Below are 18,812 nucleotides of genomic sequence, written 5' to 3' on the forward strand. Positions count from 1 at the left end.
CTATTGTACTTTTAGCTCTGACTGTAGGCATTCATGCACTGCTGTGTTTTAATTGGTTGTTTTATTATTTTACCTTGAATTACACCAACTAGAATCTCATAACTGGGGTGGTCTATAAATTTTGTAAACAATCAATCACATAAATAAATAAGAGTTATAATGTGGAGCCAGTTCTGCAATATGGATAGGACTTTGGAGCAGAAGTCTAGAACCCTGGTCCTCAGAATAATCCAAAGGTCCTCAACCTCTAGCAAGACTGGCTTACTATAGTTTGAACTAAATGAAGAAAACTCATTACTGTTTAAAAAAAATACCTCCCTCCAGAAGACGAATCCTAAAATGACCCAATTGCGTGATTGTGGAAGAAGGTGATAGGTTGCCATAAGGTTAGTGTTCATTGTAAGTGGTAGGAACTGGCATTTACCTCTGGGTCAGGGCAGAAGGGAGGTAATTTAAATGGTCCAGCAAAGGAAAGTTAAAGAGCCCTTCTATACCATCACCATTCTGCTCCCTGGATCCTAATATCCAGTCTTGCAATAGCCTGTGGTTGTCCTCACCACAACTGTTCCAAGCATTCACCAGAGCTATCCAGTGTTCACTCCATCTGGCCAACTGTCTCCTGCCAGTGCCCCTCCTTAAAGTCCAATGCAAGAAGGGGGTGTGCCAAAGAGTGAAGGGGTAGGGATTGGTGGGAGACCAATGAGACACAAGCCCTAAGGAGTTCCAGTGTCTCAAATTGCCCAACAGAAGTTTGAGGCAGTAAACGTAGAAGAAAAGTGGCTTGGCTGCTCAGCAGGGACACCAGGATTGAAACCAAGGGCACTGCACTGCAGCAGGAGCAGCGCCAAAACCATTATGCAGAAGTGCCTAGCACTAACAATCTAGGGCAGCTGCTGCTGTTCTACGGGTGCTTGAAGAAGTAGGTTTTGGCTGATCAGTTAGGGTTTCTGCTCCTCCTTTCATTCCCTTCTCCCACCCCATGGGATTAAAACAGGGGAATCATTACCAATCTCATCAAGGAAAGAGACTTCTATTTGTGGCAGAAAGATGTGGAGTGAGGAGGAAAAAAAATCAATGGATGGTAATTTTCACAATATGAATATAAGCACAATTTCCTCCTAGTATCTGATGACCTAATTGCAGTTTTAAAAAGAAGAGCAACAACCAGTAAAAATACTGGTGATCCTGTGCCAAAGTGCCATGAGCTGCAACTCTAAAAAAAATGCCCTTTTTTTCCTCGTAGGGGTGTTGTGAGAAGGCTTTAAAAACTCTGGCTGTAATGGAAAAATTAGAAAAATTACACCATAGTCATACCATGCTCTCTTGATCCCACTCATCTTCTTCTCCATCTGGATGCTAAGAATGACAATTGATGACTTATTCCTCTCAACAGGTCCACAGCATTCAGTATTCAGTCCACAGTACTGAGAGTGACTTGAAACTATCATGGCTGAGATACGTGGCTGAAGTGTTTGGATCTCCTTGCTGCTTCTCCATTCCCTCTGCTCTTTGAAACTGCATAAAATCTCATGTCATTTTGACTAGTTCTAAGTCAGGCTTAACTCCTAGTGACTCAGTGGACACGTCCATATAGTTTTCTTCTCAAGAATATGAAAGTGGTGTGCCATTGCCTTTTTCTTACAATCCTTGGCTCTGCCATCCAAGTACTAGCCAGGTATGATTTGCTTAGGGTTTTTTTTAAGCATCCAAGCTCAGCTATGTTTAATAAAAACATTAACTGACCATGGATTGTGGTTAGTCTTTCCATAAGTATCTCACATTTCCTCAGGGAAAGGGAAGAGGGAAAGTCTTTGCATTTACTATCTGACTGTCTTTCTTGGATAATATCTGGCAGACAGGGATTTTTCCCTCTCCCTGTTGGATTTAGATCTGTGCTAGTTTCCATGCAGGTCCTGAGTCCAGGAATCTGAGGTTTTTGCTACCTTGTGTAGATCAAATTATTTTTTTCATGAGAATTGGGAGGTATGATTCAATTAAATGCAAGTTTAATTATAGAAGACTAAACTTAGTTTTAGCAGCTCAAACAGTTGTCTGACCTCATCTGTAATTTGTTGCCTAGAGGATGAATGAAGTTTCCCAGCACATGGTCTATAGCAGTGTTTCTCAACTTTGGCAACTTTAAGATGTGTGGACTTCAAATCCCAGAATTTCCCCTTGCTGGCTGGGGAATTCTGGGAGTTGAAGTCCACACGTCTTAAAGTTGCCAAGACTGAGAAACACTGGTCTATAGGAATGCATTCTCAGTTGTGTAAAAGAGCTGTAGTCTCCTGTACAGTGTCATTAATTTCATCACTTGCAAAGAGAAAACCCCTTTCCACCACTCTGCGTTCCTGTTGAGAAGAATTATAGCAACGTAATTGGACATATCATACACTAGTGAAGATAGTGCAGAGTTTGGCTTGTCAGAAGGATGATGCAAATGAATGCTGATAGTTTGGCTGTAAATTCCAAAGATACTGAATGGTAAATAGTGCCACCACATGGCTGTTCAGGCAAATGACAATATAGACAGGACTAAATGCTCTAAGAACAATCTTCCCCAATTTGGCACCCTCCAGATATGTTGGGATTGCCTTTAGCCATGATGACTAGGAATTCTGGGAGTTCCAGCCCCACCAAGTGATTATTTTATTAAACCAGCCCACCTCTCAAGAGTATTATGATGGTAAAATTTTATTTACCTACTTTATTATTGCATTGAGTGAAGTTTCTTTGTGATTTACAGTAAAACGTAAAGCCAAAATTAAATCAGAGATATTAAAAACAATGTAAAACCAACGGTTCTCTTGAAAACTGTGTTTTAGATACTGTGAACAAAGAGGTTAGGCCCCCTCAATTCTACAAGGAAGGCATTCCAAATAACTAAGGCTGCTAAGAAAGCTTGATCACTGGTCATCATGAGACAAAGTCTTCACAATTACATTTATGGATGATGGTGGTGGTGGTGATGATTTTACAGAAAAATAGATTTTGGTATCATCAGCATGCTAACAGCTTTCAGTACCAAATCTGACAAGCTCCTCCAGTGGTTTCATGTGGCTGTTGAAAAACACTGGAGATAGAATGGAGTCTGAAGGATCCTATAAAATAGCTCCTGTTTTGAGGAAGACCTGTTTTCAAGTCACCCAGTTTGGAATCTACCACAGAGAGATAAATGGTACCAATGCAAAGCAGTATCTTCAACTCCTTGAGATGATCTAGAAGGCATTAGAGGTGAATATGTGTAGCTCAGGGCTGAACTGTGGAGTCCTTGGGGTTCTCTGAGCTTAGTTGTTTTCTTGCAAATGTTTTGTTACATGGCTAGGTAACATCTTCAGTGCTAGAATGGAATGGGTTTGCTCTCTGTTTATATGCAGTGGCATGCCCTGCCAGTGTTGTTGGGGGTGTGGGTTTTGTTTTGTTTTATTCCCCCCCCCCCAGCTCCTTGATTACGGTATTGTTTACTGCTTGATTGTATGTCTGGTGATAATCTTGGTGTTAGTCTCTGCTTATCTGGGTGATAATTGCTGGTGAGGAGATGTTCTGGTCTTTTGTTTCCTTTTTATTGTCCTTTTGAATAGTGTGTAGATGTGTGTCTGTTGATGGCTGCCTTGTCTGAATACCAATGATTTAGAAGGATACTATGGTATCAAAAACTACTACATCAAGAAAGACTGATAAAGATATAGTTTCTCCATTAATATAAGAGTTGAAACTGGTGAGATGGGAATCGCTGATTCTCCTACCAAGAGAGGCTGTTTTGTAAATAAGGTACTGATGGCCTAAATATGCTAGACCAGGACACAAGTAGGCAGGCAGTCTTTGAGTTGAGATGGCAGAAGGAAGAGGCACAGGATTTAAATCTCGGGATATATTTATAAAGAAAGCTTGATTTCATTTTCTGGTGCTGTTAACTGGAGAATTTCTTCATGTGTATGAATTCCTAATTTTCTACACGAAATCTACTACATATTACTTTCTTACTGCATATCTGCTTTTGAATGCAGAGCAGGGAGACAGATTTGATTGCCACATCTGGTATCAAGCTTTGGTATCCAACCCTCAAACAAAAAATATCTATGACATCAATCAAGAGAGCAGCCAACTCTGAAACTTGGACTTTTAATTAGGTCAAAACCTGTTTGAACGGTTCTGTTTCCTCCATGACTGCCATCACTCTCTTGATCATTTTACCCAATTGTGGATGTTTAAAAATGGACCTTTAATTACTTATTTTTTAAAGACCCACTGCACTTTTCAAAGTACAGACTCCCTTGAACCAAGCTTCCCTGCTGGTGATCCCATGGGCACATTCATGTAGCATCCATGTTGCCACATGAGCAATAATATGGAAGTAATTTGCCATTGTCTTCTTCTACATTTTTTTTCTGTATAGTCTAGACTGCCATTCTGGAACATCCTAGTGGTCTTCTATCCAATCCTAACCACGGCTGACCTTATTTAGCTTTCATCACAAGCCAAAGTCAGCTTGGTCCTGCAAATTCCTGTGGCACAGGCTTTTTTTAGAAGTCTAATTATTGTTTTCTTTAAATAAAAAAGAGATATCCTGCTTCTTCTCAGAGTGATCTTCGTGATGTTCACAAAGGGATTTTCTAACAATTTCCTGGCTGGAAGTTACAAGCTACATTGTGCAATGATGTTAGAACATACCTTCCAAACAACTTGGCCATGTACTTGGTGTCATAAACTGAAATTGATCCAGTGTAACTATGTAAGAGGAGTTACCAGACAGTCCCACAGTCGACTTGGCTTCATTAGCAGCATCCAGGATGATCTGACTAGGACAGATTTCATACCAACAAACATATGTACACAAACGTAAATTACAACCAACCTATGAGGATTCTGGGTCAAATTCTGGGAGGAGGTGGTTGACAGTATGAGTCAGCTGTCTTCCAATCTGAAATGGCTAAAAACAGGGGCAATAAGCAGAGAAAAATAGTTCTTTTTTGCTGTACATCTCATAATTTATGATTTCAAATTGGCTTCACACTGCCTTATCAGATTTGAACCGCTGTCCTCTGCTTACATTCTGTCTTATTACTTCAACTTCCTCAAGTCTTCTGAAGCAGATTGGAGAAGGCCCTAGGAGTGATTGCGCCAACTGCCTTAGCAAATTCCCTATTCCATGTAACAACTAGGACATTGATAGAATCCTTGGTAGGATTAATCACAACCCTTTCAAGGCCACCGGGAATCATTATAGATCTAATAGCCTTTTCAGACAACCAAGTTAGTAGGTCCAATGGTTTTACAGACATGAGATGTAGCCATTTAACTAAATGATGGTCCATTCATGACAGTGGGAAGAGCCTTGAGATCCTACCAGAAATGCAGAATACAAATATAGCATAGCATGGTGTTAATATTCACATAACATAAGAACATAACATAACACAACATAACATAATATCTGTGTCATGCTCATACATTCTTAAATGGCAGGAATCTCAGTTTGTTCTTTCGTTTGCTGTAACTTTTGCCTTATTGAGTCTCAGAGGCCTCTGATCTTTTCATTTCTTCTCCTTTTCTTTCCCAATAGGTGATAATTGTGAAGTGGATAGTCGGGCAGGACGTTGTGTTCCTGGAGTGTGTAGGAATGGAGGCACCTGCACCAACTCTGCAGATGGAGGCTTCCAATGTCAGTGCCCACCTGGGGGCTTTGAAAAACCTTTCTGTGAAGTATCTGCACGCTCTTTTCCCCCGAAATCTTTTGTCATGTTTCGAGGTTTGCGCCAGAGGTTCCACCTGACCCTTTCTCTTTCGTAAGTTCTTCAAAGAAGCAGTTTTGTATGAACTGCTAATTTCTGTACTGCCTTTAGATGTTGAATTTTATCTTGCTGGATTGAACAGTTCTCTGCAGTCCAAAGTACGTTTGCCCTGCCTTTCAAATTAGGTTTCTCTTTCATATTAGATGGGGATTCTTGAGATATTACTTCTGTCCAAGTATCTCCTTGTGGGGTGAGATTTTTTAAATCTTACTTGGAAAATGATTATAATGGTTGGCACCTCCAACCTTCCCTGAAGAAATGCTCAAATGTAAACCACGTAGAAATTCAACAAGTGCAGGTTTACTAGAAATGTGGTACAGTGATCATCTGCAGAAAGTTGGGGTCTGTCTTGTCAGCTCTGGAAAAAAAAAAGATTATAGGTCTACTCTTTATTGATGATTTGATAGTAATCTAATTCTTTCTGCGGTCATAATACCCACTGGCAATTACACCAGGTGACTGAGTACCAGAAAAAATTGCTGAAAAATTCAGAAGGTTTATAATTCATCTACAGTCCTAACTTTGTGGAAATTTGCCTAGCCTGTTTAAGTATGTGTGAAAATTCTTATTCTTTTAATATTTCATCACTAGATTTGCCACCTTAGAGCGCGGTGGTCTCCTAATTTACAATGGACGTCTAAATGAGAAGCATGACTTCCTGGCTGTAGAGATTGTTGATGGGCAGGTCCAGCTGAAGTACTCTACAGGTGGGTGTGGCAGATGGGTCTATGGTATTGCCACTGACATCCTCAAGGGGCTGCCATTGTAATATAGAAAGAATGGCACTAACTGTCCATGAAATAGACTTCTTATGTTAAGTAACTTATAGAAGGTGCACTTTTTTCCAAAATTAATAGCTGCTGATGAATTATCTGAAAGGCCTTCTAGTGCAGCAAATGAGGATGCTTGGGACCCTTGGGATGAATCCTTTGTCAATTAGAATAGTCCTTTATTACAAAGTGGTAGCCACATTTCCAAGCATAGGAAGACTTAGATATTGGTAGCCAGACAAACATGAAAAGCAAAATGCTGCATTCTGCACTAGACACTCTCCAACATTCCTGATTGCTTGACAGAGCCATTTGGTGAGGATAATGAATCGTCGGTGTTCTAATTTTGAAGCGTCAGAGGCTGGTGAGCCTTCAGTTGATTCAGTTCAGTAAAATATGTATTTATTTTGTGTGCTTTACTGGAATATTGGAAAAGAAGGAGAGGCAAGGATGAAAGCGGGGGACCTTTGGTGGATTCGAAACTTTCATGGTTAGTGAGTGCCTATCTGTGAAAGGGCTTAAACCTAACACCAGGTTCAGAAAATCTCATCAGAGACGTGTAGGACACAGGGAAGGATTCAGCCTGCAGCTTCTAATGTGGTCCATAATTCAACTTGCAGAAAACTTGTGTATGCAAATTTGTACTTGGCAGATGTTACTAATCTATGTGTGAATAATGTTTGCTTTAATCAATTGCAAGGGTTAGAGAGGATTAGTCTGCAGGCTGATTTCTGCACCAGATGCTGTGTTCGCAGCCATTAAATTTGAGTGGCTGATCTGTGCAAAAATGCCAGTTTGTACTTTAGTTTGGGTCATGTGACTGATTCTGAGATGAAAAATTTAAGGCTATATTTATATAAGCATAAAGGTATACAGTATGTCTGAATGGGTTGATAAGGGGGGAAATGGAAGATGATGAGATAATATATCTGTGCATGCAGCTTTGAATTCACTTGCTTATATACATAAGTGTCTACAGATCATATCAGGTCTACAGGTTACAAAGATTCAAGTGCTGTCAGAATGAATGATAAAGCTGGAAGCCATGTTCTATTTTAAGCTGTGGTTTAAAAGCTTTCCTGTCATGCGACATAGCAATACTCCCAACCACATCCTTTATTCACAAGGTTCTGTAAAAATATTTAAGGGTTTAAAGGTTAAAGACAAGGTTCAAAAAGGAAACTTCCTAAATATAGTTACTGTACTGCAGAAAATGGCTTTCACTTCCAGGGAGTTAAAAATGTTAATAAGGCAGACTGCAATCTTATTACTTAGCTGCAGAAAAATTCAGATTTGTTGTGTCTTCACCTGTTGAAATAAGAAGAATGGGTAAAAAGTGGGCATCTACAGTTTGGCTTATGAATGTATGCATATGGGTCTGTTAGCCTACTTAATCTATAATAAAACATAAAAATAAGGAAATTTTAAGATTGATGGAAATTTTAAGATTGATGGAAATTTTAAGATTGATGGTCTTTTGCCTTCAAAACAGGTTAAATAAAGGTAGAATTAAAAATGATAAAAACTCATCATCAAATCTATCAAATCTGCCCCTTTTCTGTAAATATACATTATCAGTTCTGAAGTAGTTACTTGGCCCAAATATGCTTTGGCTATCAAAAGCCATCATGTTTTCTTTTCCACAAGTCCTTCAATAGGGAAAGCTACTCTTTGAAGATCAGAGATAGTTGGGAAATTACTGTGGGTAATTTCCAGTTTGAGTTTGCACCCAGTGCACTCCCAGTCAATCTCTGCATCCTGATCAGAACACGCACCTCAGCTAGCAAAAAATATAGTTTGATGTTTATTTATTCAACATCAGCAAACTTCAAAAACAGTTAACTGCAAAAGAGAGAGACATGAACAACAGGCAAGAATTTACATTATCTCTGTATCTCTATCAAAGGGCACAAAATTTTCCAGAACCTTTGGAAACGGTACTGGGGGAATTAGCACAGACAGTCCCAAAGAGAGTGGCCCTTGGTTATTCCAGACATAACCCATTTATATATACAACAGTAGCTGAATAGAGATGGAAAGTAGGACACCAGGTGGTTCTCCTCTATTTTGTACTGTAAAGGGAACAATTTGATGAACAGGGATGATATAGCCAACAGTGATATGGCAGGCGTTTCTGCTAGTTTTTCTAATGAATCCAGATGGAGTAATGCCCATAAATATTGATACTAAGTATAAAATCAGTATGCTTTCTTTCACAATATTTTAGTTTTGCAGAAAACACTAAAGGAGTATCATAGCATGAATCAAAGCAACCTCTTTTTTTCCTTGCCTATTTGCGTGTGTGTGTACACAGCATTCATATAATGCTGGCTTCCACCAGTGCGGTGATGACATATGAATATTTATATATTCCCCAGTTTTGATGGATGATGTTCCTGCCAAATGCTAATGTAGCTCGCTTGGATTAATCGAAAAGCCAAATGAAGGGACCCTATACAAGAACTCATTTCATGGGTTTAGGGCCTTCTTTACTTTTAAAATAATTCCTTGGGATCTTCTTCAGGGTCAGGATTGCACTACACAGGGAAGAGGGTTACTTTTTAAACTCCCTAGCGCATTGCAGTTCTGATCCTGGCTGTACCCCATGGGATGGGGAAAGAAGAACACACAAATGTCATCCCAGTCTACCTGCCTGAGTGAACCTAATATCCCTCTGCCTTGCAGGGGAATCAAGCACTGTTGTTTCTCCATCTGTACCAGGAGGGGTTAGTGACGGTCAATGGCACACGGTGCAACTTCACTATTACAACAAGGTAGGCACAAACATTTTTCTGTCGTGGTGGTCTTCTCTTACCCTGGTTGTGTTTGGATCACAAGTTGTCTTCCATGTGCTCAGTCCTTTTCTTCCCCAAGCCACTTCCCAGATTCCTTTCTCCCGAAGAAGGTGAGGTGACTAGGCTTCAACATTGTACCAAACTAGGTTTTGTCAGACAAACCATTGGGGCCTAGCTGACACATAATGAGAAGCCCTCAACTTTGGGATACAAATCAAAATGACTGGGTACACACAACACACAAAGATAAAATGAGATCAACCTGGTTATGACTTAGCAGATGTGTGAACCCAAGCCAGGTCAATAAGGGTTGCCTTCTCAAGCATAGCCTGAGGTATACAGTGCAGGAACATTGATAAAAATAAGTCAGATTGGTCTGGGTCAGTGCTAGCATGGATAACTGTTTGGAAGCCATTTTGGCACTGTGCTTTCCACAGAAGGCAGCAAGATGTAAGTGAGATAAGTACAGTAAATAGTCCATAAATGTACAAATTACAAATGGCACAATGCTACCAAGAAAACCGCAGCGCTCTGTCAAATTCTCCCCCATCAGTGCTATGTGCACTTACTCCAGGTTTTGCTGTCACTGGACACTATATTTCCATGGCTTCACTCCATGCAATTGGGCCACAAGGCTGGGAGTGAGAGAAAGTGCATCAGAGTGATCTCACAGCATTAAATGATCTCATATATGATATGGGCTTGTCTTCATGTTGCCCTGTTTTGGTGATATTCATAAGTTTGTTAGTATGGTATTCCAACGATCAACAGAGTTTAAAGACGTGAATGCACTTTTGAATTATACACTAAAAACGTATAGGTATGTGAAGAATTATAGAGTTACAAGCAGGGACAGGGGAATCACAAAGAAGGTACATTCAGTGTTGGAAAAATAGTACAACCCCAAATTCACAGATACGTGTGATTTTTTTTCTTTTTTCTTTTTTTCATTTTACAAGGGGATTCTTTACCAATGACATGGAAATACCGATTAGTAATATTTTGTGTGGTCGAGGTTTAATGATTTATTTTAAAATTAGCTGAACGAGTTCTTGTATGTTTTTATTGTTTCTGTTTTCTGTATCTTGTGGGGTTTTCTTTCCTTTTTTGTATATTAAAGTGAGAGAGAGAGAGAGAGAGAGAGAAGCTTTTCATTCCCATGAGAATGGCAACCATGTGTAAAGCTTTCTTCTGTTTTGTAAATTTGGCACCACACTGAACTTCTATTGAATGCTTAAACAAATATGGCAACATTCTCTTCCTGTGGAAAATAAGTATGTCAGGAAACACTGGTGTGTGCTTGTATGCTAGTTCTCCAAGTGCGGGGTTATTTATTAATTAATTTATTTTTAAGTGGAAAGACGTAATCTAGTTGAATTCTGAATTAGAACAGTATTAGTGGAATGTACCTTGACACAGATGAAGGCAATGTAAGGTTTGTATTAAGGGAACACCTATTCAGGCCATGCTTTATCATTTCAGCCCAAAATAAACTCCCTGGGTTCAGTGCAAGGACCTTCCACAGACAAAGTGGCCATTCTAACGGTGGACAAATGTGATACATCTATGGCCCTACAGTTTGGCAATGAAATTGGGAACTACTCCTGTGCAGCAGAGGGGGTACAGTCCAGTTCCAAAAAGTGAGTCTTTTGTATTTTCAGCTAAACCAGAAAGGGGCTGAGTCCATTTTCCTGTCCTGTCCTTTTTTCCCTTTATGTCTTTCTTTCACAGCTTCACTCCAGTTCATGCTCAAGTGAGCATTGGAAAAGGGAAAGAGGAAGCTCCAGGTTTAATCATATGGTTTACAATGGGTTGTAACCTCTGCAGGATGAGCCACATTTTCAGCATTATTCATATAACACCTGCTCTCTGCAAGCAGTTATTTCAGCCTTTTGCCTAACTAAACTGAAACTACAGCTGCGGTTTTGGTGGCCCTGCCTTGTACTCCTTTTCCATACCTGCCAAGGGAAAAAAATATGCTATTCTTGAAACTCCCTGCTTGACAATGCATTGGGCTTGCTTGGGCTTGAACACTTAAGCTGGTTGAGAAACAGTTATTTTACACAGAACAGTCTAATAATACTTTGACCTAGTATTACCAATTTACCAGTATTGAGTAAAATATTAGCAACTCTTTCTCTCTCAAAAGACTAAGGCTAGGGGATATCCAGTGAAGTTGATTGGAAGGAGATTTAGAATCGACAGAAGACTGTTCTTCTTCACACACTGCTTAATTAACCTGTGGAATTCGTTACCACAAGATGTTATGATAGCCACTAACTTGGGTGATTTGACAAGGGAATTAGAGAAGAGGTCTGTCAAGGGCTATCTATCCTGAGGATTTCAACATTGTCACTAGGTCAGAGTTAGCATGCCCCAAATGCTGGTTGGAAGAGGTTTATATATTTGTTAAATTTTTATGCCGCCCAACTCTCAACAATTATTAATGGCAGAAGAGGAGTATGTGTCTATCTCCAGTTTCCAAGCACTCCAGCAGCAGCTGGCTGGCTGCTGTGAGAAACAAAATACTCAATTTTGTTTCAATACTCAGTACTCAACAGAAGGCTGTTCTTATGACTTTACATCAGTTTCTGGCCATGGGGAGTTTGTCTTTCATTAAGCATTAGCAAAAAAAAAAAACCCTGCTGATTGACCACATTGTTCCCATTTTGGACTGAAGTGTAACACTGCAGAAACAGATTTATGAAGTCTTTGTAGCACTCAACTCCAATGTAAAGCAGCTGTCATGAATACCACTCTCAGGGGTTTTTTTCCCTCCAGATCGCTGGACCTTACAGGGCCTTTGCTGCTTGGAGGGGTCCCCAATCTGCCTGAAAATTTTCCAGTGGAGCACAGAGAGTTTGTGGGCTGTATGAGAGACTTGTACATTGATAGTAAACACATTGACATGGCTTCCTATATTGCAAACAATGGGACCTCCACAGGTAAGGCCAACTGTTTAAACATTATTGTTATGTGATCCTTCCTCTTCCATGTCTTTTCCTTTTTCCACTGCAGTATCACAAAAACCTTATTGCTATTGCTGGATTAATAATTCTGGGAATAAAGAAACAGTAACTGTGGCTTCCCAAGTCATCATCTTAGGCCACAGCAGTGTCAGCTGACTCACTTTCATTAAGGTTCCTGAAACAAGAAAAGTTGACCAAATGGCAAAAGATTCTGTATCTTATCCAGACCTCCAGTGTGAATTGTAACTTCTCCATTGTTGTTTCTCTATCAAGAATGTCTTGGGAATCACAAACCTCATATGCCAAGTCAGGAATGTATTGCAAACTCAATCCTCAGGGGGTCTTTGCTGTTTGTTCGCAGTAGATCTACCCTACGTATAACTATATCTAGAACCTTCCTACTGGAAAGAAAGGTAATATTTCACACCAGGGATCTCTTGATAACAGGAGATATTTCTGCTTATCATCAAGCTGAAGATTCCAGAGCACATTTTCATAGTCTAGAAAAGTCAGAATGAAGGCTGAAAGAGAAATTATTCCATGTTAACTGTTTGGTCCTTTGTCTCCACCTATGCTGTTCATCTGCCATCTCCTCAGGTTGTCATGCCAAGCACTCCTTCTGTGATTCAAATCCTTGCAAGAACAGTGGCACCTGTATCGTGGGCTGGTCTTCCTTTATCTGTGAGTGCCCTGTAGGTTTTGGAGGCAAGGACTGCAGGCATGGTGAGTATAATATGGAGCAGGCTGAATGAACAAGTGTGCATAGGAGAAGGTTGGTCTGGACGGCTATGGGAATATAAACCAGAAGATATGGCCCCAGGAAAGGAAGGAAGTGGCAGGGCTACCAACAGCTGAGTGTTCAGAGAAAGATAACTAGTAGTATTCTTGGAATGGGCCAGAAGGAAACACAAATTAAATGGCTTTGTTGGATATTTTCTGAAGTTCCAAGGGGTATTTCATGATCACAGCTAGTCTTCTTCTATAAATCGCTAGATGTTTCTCCAATAGAGACAATCTATATAGAAACCCTAATCTATTGAAATCCCAGCTAATTTTGTGAACATTGGAATTCCTACTCTATCTGGGCCCTATTCTTTGGACTCCTAGTAGAAACTTTGGATGGAAAATAGTTCTACCTTCCCATCACCTCACCCCATCAAGGAAGGTTTAAAATTGGCCTTTGGCATCCTGCTATAACGTTAGACACTCATACGGGATTTCATTTTGCAGCTGGAAGAAAGCACAGTTCAACCTACTTATGTTTTCTACAGGCCAGATAGGCACATAGTAGTTTCCTTAGGTATTTATAAGCAAGTACAAAATACAGAATCAAAATACAATTCTCAGTCATTTGAAACTGTGTGGTCTGAAGTTCTGGAAGTTTTTTGTATTTGTTTTCAAATATATTCCCTATTGCTTTGCCTTTCTATAAGCAGTGGACAGTTTATTTTTTTACCTGTTTCATACATCTATTCTTTTTATTTATTAAAAACATTCATATTCTGCCTATCCTATCTATAATTCTAAGCAGTTATATGGTTTTATCATTTTTCTACATTAATTTGCCATTTGAAAAAATAGTATTTAAACACATTTTTTAAAAAGTATTTTCGCACAAAACACATAGTCTGAATTTTTTCTCTCAAGATTTCTGAACATATTTCATCTTAAAATATGCATTTTATATGCAATTTGGTATGTATTTTGAGCTAAGAACCCCACCGCAAAATGCAAAGGTGTGAAATCCGAGGGGTTAACAGTGTTCCAATCTGCTTGCATGTTAATCGGAAATGTGCCAATCTGTTGTGGTTGTTTTAAAATGCAGACTGAACAAAACCTTGGGCATCTGTACTCCATACCCCTCAGCTCCTGCTGCAGGCGTCTGGGCTTTTTAAGCAAGATCAAATTTCCAACCCCTCTCTCTAGATTCCATGCAGGAACCTTTCCCTAATGGTATAAATGTCTCTGAAGTGAAGGTAAAGAGATTCTAGCAGTAAAAGTAAAGTAGGGCTTTCAAGCTTCCCCCACCTTGAGCTTCTTTCTGCTTCACTGAATTCCAGCATCTTCTATCCTCTTTTTCTATAGCCATGCATCATCCTCACCATTTCCATGGCAACAGCATCCTTTTCTGGGACTTCAGGAATGAAGTTAAGATCTCCACACCTTGGTATATGGGCCTAGCATTCCGGACACGCCAGGCAAATGGAGTGTTACTGCAGGCAAATGCTGGCCAGTACGCCACCATACTCTGTCAGGTACTATCCCATGACCTATAATGTAGCTGCTCTGGATCTGTGCTGCTATAAAACCTTGCATCAGATGTTCTTAAAGGCAATCATACCTGTTTTTAAAAGAAACTGAGCTCTTGGGATGTGTGAGATTAGGAACAAGCGTAGCAGCAATAGTTCTCTTGAGTAAGAGAATACTGGGACCCTACAGATTTCCACACTGTTTGCAATATCCTATTTAATGGCACTGTCCTATTTAATCTCAAAACAGAAAGCATTATTCTTACCAAGAAGATAGGCCCTTCATAACTCAGCATCTGTTTTTATGTGTAGAGCCTCTGTGAAGAATTATGTGAAAGGATGGCTAGCCTGAACAGTCCTAGCCTTACTCATAGAACAGAATTTGCTCTGTGCTGACTATACCATATCTTTAGCTGGACTCCGGCCTGCTCTCCTTCATGGTGAATAGGGGGACTGGACGCACTACCAAGATCCTTCTGGATCAAATGCAGTTGAACGATGGAATATGGCATGACCTCCAGTTTCAGCTGCAAAATGTTCGAAGTGGCCATGAGGCACGTTACATTATCACCCTCAGTCTGGATTTTGGATTCTACCAGGTAAGCTTTGACGCTGATGGAAGGGCAAAAATGGGTGATGGAAGGGCACATTGGGAAAAAAAACTATCAGCACAAAAATGGCTGATGGAAGGGCACATTGGGAAAAAAACTATCTACATTGGGGCTGGCGTTCTTCCCTTTAGTCCTGTATTTTCCTCCCTCCAACGGTGTTTTTGACAGATTCAAGACCCACACTTCAACAACTAACTCTCTTTCCTGTCTATATGGGACCAATGCTGATGTTCTCCTTTTGGTCCATAATTTTCTTTGTGGCATTTGAGGAAAGTTTATTACCATAGTTTCACAGAGTATGGATGATAGGGAACTGAAAGGTTAACTCACAGGCCCAGGTAAGAGATATAAACAATGGTGGGCATCTGACATTCCCATTAGTTGTATTTCTTTTCCAAAGGACACCGTAGTCATTGGCAATGAGCTTCAAGGCCTGAAGGTGAAACATCTCCATGTTGGGGGAATCCTAGAGTCTGGTAAAGTGCATCATGGTTTGGAAGGCTGCATCCAGGTGAGTTCCAGCAAACATCCAAATGTCAAAGATTCTCCACTTTTGTATCTTCTAATTCAGAGATGAGCAGCATTCACCTAAGGGATATTAAAACCCCTTCAAAAGCCAAAGGTAGCAATTAAGTCATAGATTCTTTTTCTTATCTTTTTCTTTTCTTCTTCTTTTCTTCTTCTTCTTTTCCTTTCTTTCTTTCTATTTTTTTTTTTTTTTACATTGATAGTCAGTCTAGGTAGACTTTTCTGCTTCAGGATAACTAAGATCTCTGAATAATCAGAAAACCCTGAGAACATTTTGCAAAGGTTACTGGGTAGTTTTTCAACCCAGTTGCCCCTACTGGAGATGTTGACTAAATCATCCATTACAGTGGAGAGCTAAGAGTCAGTAGAAAGTGTCCTTGGTAGGCTACACCAGCCTAAATAACCCAAAGCTCTGAAGCTCTTTCCATTAAAACCCAAACCCTTCACTGCAAACCTGAGCTTTATTTTCCCTTTTTCATTTGGGTTTCAGGGAATTCACCTAGGTGACACAGCCATGGGAAATGCATTGCCCAAGCCCAGCAGCACTTTGAACGTGGAGGCAGGATGTCCTGTGCCCAACCCTTGTGAATCCAACCCTTGTCCTGCCAACAGTATATGTCAGGACCAGTGGCAAAGCTACTCTTGTGTATGCAAGCCAGGTAGGAGATGGATAAGTAACCCACCTTGCAGATCTTGTTGTGGTCTTTATTACCCACCCACCCCCCGCTTTTTTTTCTTGTTCCATTCTGTTTCATTTCACTGTGCCTTTTTTTGTATATTCTGTATCCCGTATTTTTTGTATCCAGCATGTTGCCTTTCTTTTTATTGCTGTTCCCTAAGATTCTCCCTGTGCCCAGATGAAGGCCACCCATCCCTACCCAAAAGAGCAGACAGAAAGAGCTTGTTCCATAATGGTATTTTCTTCTAAATTTGGACATAGTTTCAAGGTGTTAAGTTTTGACAAAAATCTACCAGAATTACAGAGAATCAAGGATGGGGGGTTGGGGAGGGAACATTAGGGAAGCATCTTGGTGAAATCATGTCCCTTCTTCGGTCATCTCCCAAAAATTCCATTTCCCCAAGACTTTCACATGTTGCTTAGCCATTCTGAAGTAAGAATGAATTTCCAGTTCAGTGATCAAATAAGCCAAAATATGCAAATTAAACAGGTTTGGATAATATTCCTATTGTGCCTTTGGCTTTGTCACAAGAGTTTAATATGAGGCTGGAAAAGGGAAAGGGAAAGAGGATTCATGCAGACTTCACAATGCATCATTATGACCCACGTTAATAAACGTTAGGCTTTGTTCATGTTGCCCCACTTTAAAAACCTTTTATCATGGGGTTGTGAGGAATTAATGTTGTGAGGTGATTGTCTACATTTCATTCCAGGATATTATGGCGGAAGCTGTGTTGATGCCTGTCAGCTGAACCCCTGCAAGAACAAGTCAGTGTGTAAGCGAAAGCTCAGTGCTCCCCATGGCTATATCTGTGAGTGCGGAGAAAATCACTTTGGGCAGTATTGTGAGCACAGGTGAGATCAAGGACAGTTTGTGGATTTTAGCATCTTATGGATCTAAGAAATGCTATTCTCCTATTTAGATAGAATGTTCTACTCTGGGGACTCTGTGTCACTAGCAGTTAGGAGAAGAATGATGGTGAAATTAGACTCTGATCATGAAATTTTCTCTCTGGGTGTCTTCTTGCTTCTCATCTAACATCTGACTTAGATAACATTTGACATGATAAATTTGCATGGAGAAAGCTTTATTGCAGCTGTCTCAGGAAGGTAGCAAAATCAGAAGATTCATCAAGCTATTCATAGTGGCCTGTGTTCAGCTTAATAGGTCCTGCAGTAAAGATTAGATATTATGAAATCATAATGGAAGATGGTAGTAGTTATCATGTAAAAAGAAGACTTTAAACTTCTATAAACCTTTGGTTAAAAAAAAAAGTTTCCCTGCATTTGATAGCGTACCACCTAGCCAGTATTTTCAATGTGCATAATTGGTAACAAAAGGCACAATGACAGGTTGCAAGGAAGGCAACAGGCAAACCTGTCTCTGCATCTTATCATCCTTCATCACCTTCTTGCCCAGTTGTCACAAGCAAAATTAGGTGATTGCTTGAGAACAGTTGTCTTTCTTGGATGATTATTTAGTTTAATAGAAGGATGAGGGAGAAGGTTGGGAATACTAATGAAAAATAAAGAACAATGAAAACCAATGACCCCATGTCTTTACTCTATTTCATACTCAGTTATCTGAAAAAGGAATTTTGTGTTCTGGGAGCCATCCCTTGGAGTTGCCATCCATGCCATTTCCAGTCACTGAATAGACTATCTCCCCAATTTCCTTTGCCCCAGAGACATAGAGCAAGGAGTACATGGTTGCTGTTATTTGCTGCTTTGTCAAATGTCTGCATTTTGTTTTGGGAGCAAAAATAATGCTTTGAGCAAGACTGAAGCATTTTCCCTAAGAATTGTTGCTTACTGCTGTTATGTCTCCAGTGTTCTGTTGCTTCTGCATCACTGCAAAAAAATAAAATAAAATCAAGAATAGTTATTCAGTTGATTGGAGTAATCATATCAGTACTAGACACTATGGAGCCAGTAGGATTTAGTTTCATCATGACATCACAAAGATGGAGAGGAAACTAATAATTCTGGATTGGACAGATATTTTTGTTCTATATCAAAGCAAACTTTGAAAATTGCCTAAGGCAGTGGTTCTCAAACTGTAGGTTGCAGCCCCACAGGGGTCATGGGCAAGTGTGAATAAGAGTAGAAAATATTTTTGTGCTTGCACATGCAGTGCTGGATCATTTTCAGAAGTCAGTCCCGATTTTCCTGGAGCAGCCCACAATAAAATCAGGATTTTCTTCAGTTGCTTCTATAAACAGCAAATATCAGTACAAAATAAATGTGGAATGGGAAATGAGAAACAAGAGCATCCAAAAATCCAGTTTTTAGGAATTATGAAAAGCTAAGCAAGCTCACTCTTCAAGTATGGTTTGCAATTTTATTGTTTTGTTTATTTTCAATGAAAAAATATTTTACAAAAGTGTGAGGTTCTATCCTTGTTTTATCTGATATATAA

At 39.8% G+C, this 18,812-nt stretch overlaps 1 protein-coding gene across 1 annotated transcript in view; it reads left to right on the forward strand.

Annotated features, from left to right (window-relative positions):
* Positions 1-18,812, forward strand: part of CELSR3 (cadherin EGF LAG seven-pass G-type receptor 3) — a 105,137-nt gene that overhangs the window by 38,344 nt on the left and 47,981 nt on the right. Inside the window, exons 3-13 of the mRNA XM_088134239.1 lie at positions 5,564-5,786; positions 6,384-6,499; positions 9,248-9,336; positions 10,840-10,997; positions 12,139-12,302; positions 12,924-13,049; positions 14,412-14,581; positions 14,989-15,174; positions 15,587-15,697; positions 16,205-16,373; positions 17,107-17,248. Of these exons, the coding sequence (XP_087990365.1) occupies positions 5,564-5,786; positions 6,384-6,499; positions 9,248-9,336; positions 10,840-10,997; positions 12,139-12,302; positions 12,924-13,049; positions 14,412-14,581; positions 14,989-15,174; positions 15,587-15,697; positions 16,205-16,373; positions 17,107-17,248 (1,654 nt within the window). The remainder of the gene's footprint in view (positions 1-5,563; positions 5,787-6,383; positions 6,500-9,247; positions 9,337-10,839; positions 10,998-12,138; positions 12,303-12,923; positions 13,050-14,411; positions 14,582-14,988; positions 15,175-15,586; positions 15,698-16,204; positions 16,374-17,106; positions 17,249-18,812) is intronic.

Source organism: Python bivittatus, unplaced genomic scaffold (assembly GCF_059951505.1).
Source record: "Python bivittatus isolate LINGU-HERP-01145 unplaced genomic scaffold, Pbiv_v1 ctg000080_np1212, whole genome shotgun sequence".
NCBI classification, from domain to species: Eukaryota; Metazoa; Chordata; class Lepidosauria; order Squamata; family Pythonidae; genus Python; species Python bivittatus.